General features: G+C 48.8%; 2 protein-coding genes across 2 annotated transcripts; both read right to left on the bottom strand.

The window, feature by feature from the left end:
• Positions 1-2,465: 2,465 nt before the first annotated feature.
• Positions 2,466-4,202, bottom strand: LAJ45_04283 (uncharacterized protein; the record flags this gene model as incomplete). Its single annotated transcript, XM_046113863.1, has 7 exons — positions 2,466-2,537; positions 2,611-2,662; positions 2,745-3,153; positions 3,229-3,366; positions 3,438-3,611; positions 3,746-4,111; positions 4,172-4,202. 7 exons carry the CDS (start codon positions 4,200-4,202, stop codon positions 2,466-2,468), a joined length of 1,242 nt encoding a protein of 413 aa, XP_045972965.1.
• Positions 4,203-5,241: 1,039 nt separating this feature from the next.
• On the bottom strand, positions 5,242-6,027 carry LAJ45_04282 (uncharacterized protein; the record flags this gene model as incomplete). The annotated part of the gene is made up of 4 exons (XM_046113862.1): positions 5,242-5,321; positions 5,451-5,556; positions 5,870-5,887; positions 6,004-6,027. 4 exons carry the CDS (start codon positions 6,025-6,027, stop codon positions 5,242-5,244), a joined length of 228 nt encoding a protein of 75 aa, XP_045972964.1.
• Positions 6,028-8,438: the final 2,411 nt, after the last annotated feature.

The following is an 8,438-nucleotide window of genomic DNA, read 5'->3' as shown; positions in this document are numbered from 1 at the left end:
CCAGTCATGTTAGTGCAATGTTGTGTGTGACCAAACCATCAATCAGGAACCCAGAAACCTAACCCACTTCCCAACGCATGAGTGAGAATTTGTGACTCCGCCCACCACATCGCGATGAGCCAACCAACATAGATGGGACCTGAAAAAGTACCCGATGAGATTAATCGGGAACTTAAAAATTGCCCCCCCCCCCCCCCCGCGGCCCCCTGGGCTCCTCCGGTGTTGTGAAAAACCACTGAAAAAATATAGGGGTAGAATGTATGTACCAAGTATGAATGGAATTCCCTGAGGTAAAGTATGTACTCTACCGGTGCCGCAGTAGCGTGGGGAGGGAGGGAGGGAGGCATGCATGAAGCACTCCCGAGTCCCCCTGTACCACTAAATAGCATCTTTCATTCCCCTGAATGCGGGGAAAAACTTTAAATTACCATTACTGATCAACTGTCAGCTAGCACGGTCCGCCTACCACACAATTCTTCTTCAACTACGAAGAAAGGGCCGATTGAGTCAGCCTGACTCACTCGGTCGAGTAGAAGATACCACCAAAAAAATTGAATCAGGCTCGACCCCGGGTTTGAACCGGGGACCTCTCGCATATTAACTTAGAGTGCGACCCTAAGCGAGAATCATACCACTAGACCAGCCGAGCTTGTGTTTATGTGAAAATACTTGTTAATTTTGAGCTTTTCTGTTGTTACTACTAATATTGTGGGATCTTAGCACCGTGCCAAGATTGACTATTTTTTTTCTTAGTCTCTGCTTGTTGACTAAAAAGAATCAAGTGTATCTAGATTACTCCTAGACCAGATATAGAGCTGAAGTGGATTGTTTGTGTGCTAGTTGGTCCTTTCCTGGGGGATTTTAGGAGGTAGGAGGTAGAACCCTAGCCCTTCCTATGTATGGCTTTCTACGTACATATCCCCGTTGCGCTGGTGAATGATTAAGGGCTTCAGGATAGTCATCAAGTAGCTGGTCGAGATTCGCTAGCCTGCATGTTGGGGGATGCGTGTCGTAGCATTCTTGATCCAGTCATGGTGTATCACTCGTGGATTGGTCTTCAGTTATTGATTGTTTATCCAGTCCAATCTGTAGCCGGTATATAGACAAATACCTAGATATATATCAAAATAGGACGACTATCGAATTCGGGTATTATATCAAGGCTTTTATCGATGTCTAGAGATATGTGTAATGTGAGTCATCATCGTATAGGACAGGACACCTTGCCCATAGCGAGTCCTCTTGACGGCGAGTCAGCTACCTAGTACTTGAGTACTCGGCACCATGATTTTACCAGCTTAAGCGACGCATATCCCGTCCACCCATCATGTCCCTTGGTTAATAGGTCACTTTGCTATCTCGTTATATTATAGTGTTTGGTCTCAACGCCCAACTATCCATCGATATCTGAGCTTTTAACTTAGCGAGGCTTCCGCCCTAGAGTGAAGTACATGTATATAACTCTAGGCAAGCTTAAGTATATGGAGAAATTTTTACCTGGAACTTTGGGCGGTGATAAACATGTGCCGGTTTATGGGGAGGTATGCACCTCGCTCCTCCCGCCTGACTGTGTGTCTGGCTGTGTCATCCCGAAGCTGTGATACCGCTCTGTCCCCAACAGTCAGACACAAATTCTCTGGAACCTTCCGCGAACCACCGCCAGTCAGATAAAAGCTATGCATGCCTCTCCTGTAGCCGCTTTACCCCCCGGCTGCCTATCGGCACTCGCCAGCACCCAGAAAACCGAGACACCGAAATCCCGGCTTGAACAAAGTGATAAGGACAGCGCCGATATAGCGAAACAACGTGTACTGGGCCACTGCAGAGTCAGGTTGATACACGTACATGCCTCGACTTACGATAGCTGTAAGTAAAAGATTGACACGAGATGATTTGCAATAGCCCTACGAAGCGCCCGTGGTTCAAGAGACCGGTATGAGTTTGGAAGTATGGAATATCAGGACAAAACTTCCGGTGTAGTGCCTTCACTACGGGACGCGGGCTTATCATCTCTACGACATACTACGTCCGTGTAGTGCGTCGTACCGCACTAAAGAACATGACCACCGGCTGCCTCCCGACTCAATCGATTGTTCTCAATACATACATTGTGGCATTTTGCAGTTAAATACACCAAATCAATAAACTTTTGTCATAGCATACAATTATCAACAGCTTATCAATGAACTAAACAAACAACTTTTGTCGTAGCCTCCGGGCTGCATACAATTAATCAATTATCAATCAAACCAAACCAGCCAACTTACCAAAAAAAAAAAAAGAGAAAAAAGAAAAAAGGTTCAATCAACTTTTGTCGTAACCTCCGGGCTGCATACAATTAATCAATTATCAATCGGTCAACCAACTTATCAATGAATTAATGAGTAAAAAGGAGATCAATCAACTTCGTTTGTACGATTCTCCGAGTGATAGGCTGTGATTGATCATAAATCCTCACCCATGTCCTAGTGGATCAAGCTCTGCGGCCTCGGAATGATCTTTTCCTGCTCGAGCTCGTTGAAAGTATCCTCAAGGCACTAAGAGAGACATTTTCAGTCTGCCTGAATCCACACTGCACTGCCAGCACGGAAAGACTCAGCGGTCACATACCTCCCAAGTATCGACATATCCCGTCCATCCAAACTTCCTCGCTTTGGTCATGCTGCACCAAAATAAAAATACCCGTTATTATCACACCAAAAGTCACATCTGTCTGCCCGTACGAGACACAGGATATCAATCACCTCGACACCCAAGGGTGCTTCTTTCCGATCATCATGTTCGCAAACACCCACGTCGCCCTCTTCAAGGCGTCATCCTTCAGTCCCTCTCTTTTTGCAATCTCCGCCCACGCCTTCTTAACATCCTCCCGCTCGGCCCACTTCACTAGGTCCACCCTGCAGTCAATCGCGTTCTCCTCGAGCACGCCGACAAGGCCCATCTTGTCCGCATGCGCAGCTAGCGGCGGGTCCTGCGCGATTTTGTACTTACCCGGGAGCGGCGCGGGCATCACGAACTGGTTCGGCGGAATGCGGACGCCAAAGTGGCGCGCAATCTTGGGCCACATGGACTGCCAGCTGGCCTGGTCCCCATTGACGATATTGAAGCGCTCATTGTGGCATTTCTCATTCAGCGCGGCCCAGATCTCGAACTCTGGGCTACATGTCAGTATCACTCCCCTCTCCTACAAGTATCGGAGGACGCAATGGATGCTATATATATGCATACCGGCAACAAGCTTCGCAGAGCTATGCGTATCGAACGTCGTGTACCCAGGGAGGTTCCCCGTAAAGTGCAGTGGCTCTCCAAGCTCTTTGCACACGCTCGCATAAATCGCGATTGCAGATGCCATGTTCATAAAATTTCCTACAACGCCCCCCGCGGATTAATATAATCATCACTCTATCCAAAAATCCAGGGTAAGGGTTAATTATCACCATGAGCAAAGCCAATGACCGCACCGGGCATTGCCGTGCACCAGTCCCAGCTCTGGCCGCGCGACATCTCAATCAAGATGTCCTCCTGCACGTAATAAAAGTTCCTCGGCACCGTCGGCCCCACAACCTTCGGGTCCTCCTCTTCGCACGGGACCTTGACGGCGCCGTGGTGCACTATCGATCATTACCCCCATCAAATCAGCTCTCAACCACCATCCCACAACCATACAACACCACCACCCCGAACAAAAAAAAAACAGCACAGCACAGCGAAAAAAAAAAAAAAAAAAAAAAATGACTAGACCTACCGCCATAATATTTCGCCCCCGTCGTCAGCACAACCCTCTTGAGCCGCTTCTCCAGCCCGGCCCCCCTCACCCCCTCCAGAAAATTGCGCAACAACGCCCCATTCACGTCCGACAGCTTCTCCTCCGTCTCCTGCTCCAGATAGGCCGCAAAGAAAACGTAGATTGCGTCGTTGCTCAGCTCATTGATTCTCTGCTTGAGTGCCTTTGCAATGTCTGCCACGCCCCCGAGGAGGTCTAGCGGCACGTGCTGCACGTTCGCCGGAAACAGGGTGCTGACCGATAGGGCGGACCGGGATACGGCGTGGATCTGGGTCCAGGTCTTGGGGTCCGCGGAGAGGGTGCGGATGAGCGCGAGCCCATTGATACCTTGAGGGGTGTGTGAGAGGGGTTGTTTTCTGGTAAATGGAGGGGAGGTGGGGGACAAACCTGTTGCGCCGGTGACAATTGCAGTGGGCATATTGATATCTGATACTGATACTGATAGTACTACTAACTGTATGTGCCCTTTGATAGCTTTGGAGATGGGAATTGGCTACTGCTATTTCGCGTCAATTGGTAATAGGCAAGATAGGGAGCCCCGCGATAAGGTATGTGATATTCACTTTTTTTCTTCTACAGAGCAGCAGCAGCGACGACCACGCAATTCTTATACATGTCCACCCCCCTCCCCCATATCAACAGGAGACTTTATGCATCACGTCATTTCGGTCATTTCTGCGAACATACCATTGTGGAGTCGTGCCGAATTTGATCGAAACCTTGCCACAGGGCATCACTTACCGGCCAATGGCAATCTATGCAGCGTACAGTGATCTTCCTGGAGAATTCCCTGGCTGGGAAAGCATCAGATGTGGAAATGTGAGAATGTGGGAATGTGGGTGGTGGGGCTTGGCGACTAATGTATGTAGCATGTGTAACTTGCATTAACTTAGAGAGAGGGGAGTCTCGGGGGGACCGAGGTCCAGAAATTTGAAAAATCAATACACATATTAACATACAGGAGAGTCAATGATTAACTAGAACTAATAATTGGGAGTGGGGTTGGAATGTTTGCATCAATTGACCGAATCCATTCATCATGGGGAAAACTTTTGATGAAGAGAGAATTCGGTCACTAGGATGCTGGAGGGCTTGCGCCCATTGATCTTCGGACGGAATGAGAGCCAAATAACGTAGGTTATAGTCAAAGAAGCCCAATTTAATGTCCGGGTGCAAATGCAGAGGGAATAGATAAAGAAAACGGGAGGTAGCAATTAAAATAAAGAAATGATAATCAAAAAGAGATATTTGGGTGAAAAACACTTCGAACCTTACGGTAGTGGCATGGCCGGTTTGGGGGGTAATGATTGATTGCAACGGAATTGGAACTAGAAACACATTGTGGTGCCGGTGCTACTTGTGGTTGGTGGTTACCCACACAAATGTTTCAATCCGGATTAATTCTAAAGCCACAGCGCATCCCTCCTTCATACAAAAGAGCTGCTGCTGAGCCTCAACTACCGACGCCGAAACGTTTCTTTAAGTTCCTCGGCATATATCTTGACGAACTTCTTAAAGCCACTTTCTTCGGCACCACCTGAAACGCGTGTCAGCCTAGTTACCTTACCCGTAGTAGGTACCACACCCCCATCACTCCACCAGGGAAGGAGATAATAAAATGTGCGGGAAACAAGTAGGTTGAAAGTAGCAAAGAAAGGATACCAACCATCAATCTTAGTACCGCCCATCTCGCTGTAGTCGACTCTTCTTGTACCCGTCAATCGCCCATGGATATTTGCTACCACACGATGAAACGCCGGACTCCTCAGTAACTTTTCTGGTCAGTAAGCAGTTCAATCTTTGCCACGTCACTTCCCCCAACCCCAGTCCCCCGGGGGGGGGGGGTGGTTTTGCTTCCACCCCGCGTACTCCGCTGCGGACTGCGCGTCTTCTTGATACGTAGGTGCGGGTGCGAGTGCGGGTGCGCAGGCAGACAGAGGGACGACGTAGAGCGGATGAATCATGTGTATGCGCCCTCTGGAATAATATTTTTCTTTCTTTCCTTCTTTCTAGGCTGGTGGGCGGCGATGATCCCCATGCCACGAATCCAGCGCGCGCGGGGGGGAGGGGGGGGTTGAACTCAACTCTTGCAACGAGCCAGGCCTGTCGTTCATATCAGCGCATATTCTACAGCTGCTGCAACCGCAGATCCTGTATCTGCAAGGCGGAAGAAGGAGACGACGAAGAACAAGAGGGGGTGGGCGTGTGATTTAACATACCTCAAAGACACGTATCCAAATCATTGCAAATATTTAGTGCAATGTACAAGGGATTACCTTGTTGATGCTGCTGTTCCTCTGGTGCTTTGAGAAATCGCTCTCCCCACTATTGAATTTTTTATTTTTTTTTTATCACTGACGATGGTGGTTGTGGTGGTTTTGGTGGTGGTGAGGAGGGGCAAAAATGCAGGCGGGTTATGCATGTCAGTAACCGGGGAACTAACCGGTTACCAGGGAAAAAGAAGAAAAACAAATGCTTGACAGGATGACTAAAGCGGACACTGGACTGCTAAAAGCAGCAGCAACCAGTTAGTAGCACATGATTCTTAGGCGGGCCGGCGATAAGCTACAAGAGCTACTCTACTCTACTACATGGACATGTGATCAATATTTTCATTACCAGTGTCTCAATATTTTTTTAGAACACCAAAAACCTGTATCATGGAGCCCTGGCGGTGGGTTACAGGTCGCCCAAAAGAGACATCTGTCAAAGATACAACCACTGCAGCAGTCCTATCTACGATGTTATTTGCTACGCACGCAAATAACGTTCCTGTGCTCATTATTAAGAGTATGCTCTTCAATTGGTGACCAGCTTCCCAACCGCCGAAGAAGCTGTTGATTTCTTGGTAGAGTACCTACATGCAGACAGACGACAGCGCCTTGCAACTGCATGTAACCAGTAGGTAGAACACAGTCTACCTACACGCCCTCCTCCCCTCTCTATCAGAAACATCGTAAGGAGGAGTCCAGCCCGTGCGCGCGACGTCACAGGACTTGAGCCGCTGTCCCTCTGGAAGCTTGGAGGAAGGTTCTCAGCTCAGCAGCACCGTCATCCCCTTCTCTCCGTAGGCAAGCAAGCAAGCACAAAACCACACTTTACACGTATGAGAGATCAACAAAGGAAGGCAACTCAGCCGGTCTACTCTTGGTCGGATATACGGAGTTTGCAGTTTCCCCACAGTGGCAAGCTGCGAGGTGAGGTGAAGCAGAGTGAAGGGAAAGGAAGAGGCAAGACCGAAACGAGAAGATGGGCTGTGTGTGCAACCCGATAGATGGATGGATGCGATAGATCAAGGACCACATCGTTGTTTAATGGGTTTCCTTCCAATCATTGCATCCCACATGCAAACCCATGCAGACAACCCTACCTCATCCCTCCATCTCTCCCTGGACCAAAGCGGCGGTGTGTGCGGCTCTGCTCTCTGCGAGGGCAGGGCACGATCCGCAAGACACATAAAGATGGGTAGAGTGATCCGGTGTGCACGCACACGATTCATCGATGTGAGAGGAGTCCGCAGATATGTCAAGCAGCAGCGACATGACATTGGAGGTACATGACATGTGGGAATGACAGTAGGCAAAAGTCATAAAAATCTACGAAAGTGAAAGTGAATATTATCGACTCGGCCGCTCTTCTGTGCTTCTAGCTGTGCAGTTGTTTTTGAAGCTGTGTAGCCTGTGCAATCCAGATTCCAGACATACATGTAGTTACGCCCTACGGTTGAGATGTGGGACAGAGAAACTTGGAGTTGACTCTAGCTCACTCTTACTCGCATCCTGATGGTCAGGGTCCAATCCAGGGTCTCTGTTGTCTCCTGGTTTCTCTTGCCATTAGAAGGGCTAGCTAAACCTCATTTCATGTATGATATATTATTACCAATAACACTTGTAGAGACTCTAACTACTAACTACATATATGTATGTACCTCTACTGCTGCATCCTTGATAAACACTCCAGGAACCAGAACCCCCGGCCAAAGTGAAGTTCCGCTAGCCGCTCTTGCTTGTTGTAGGGTAAGAGGGGGGCTCATCCCTTTTTTGAAAGGACAGGACAGGAAGACAGGATGAAAAGGACATGACATAAGAAGGAACAAATAATTACTTCGTCCAGCGAGCTTTGAACGAGTGAGCGATTGATACTGAAGCAAGCGCAAGACAAACCGTTATCCGCAGTCTGCCTGGCGCACCTACTCTGACACAGTTAGGTACACACATAGCATATAGTTACATGTAGTTAGGGGCCACACACTCATACCCAATCTCCCACATGCTCGCTCACTCGCACCTCAATCAATCAATAATTCCGCAACTGTGTTCAAGCAATCAGTTCTCGTGTCCACCTAAACTTACCTCTTCCTCTTCCCTGAACTGCCCTCACCCTGCCACATTCACGCATTTCGCCATTTCGGTCCCCCCCCCCCACACTCTTTAAATCTCTCCCTAAATAACCCCCCCCCCCCAAATCCCTCCCTCCCGAAAACCACACATATGTATTCATAGCTCCTCTCCCCACCACGCGATCTGCAACCCAACCGCCCATCCCAAGTCCTCACTCCTCATAAGGTCTCCTCTCTCGCCCCACTACCGCATAATAACTACCAACACCCCTCCATCGATCGCAACCACCCAAACATCAACACATAAGCTTCCTG

Source organism: Morchella importuna (assembly GCF_003444635.1).
Source record: "Morchella importuna strain M04M26 chromosome Unknown Morimp01GS010, whole genome shotgun sequence".
Taxonomy (NCBI): domain Eukaryota; kingdom Fungi; phylum Ascomycota; class Pezizomycetes; order Pezizales; family Morchellaceae; genus Morchella; species Morchella importuna.
This window is presented reverse-complemented; position numbering and strand designations above follow the sequence as displayed.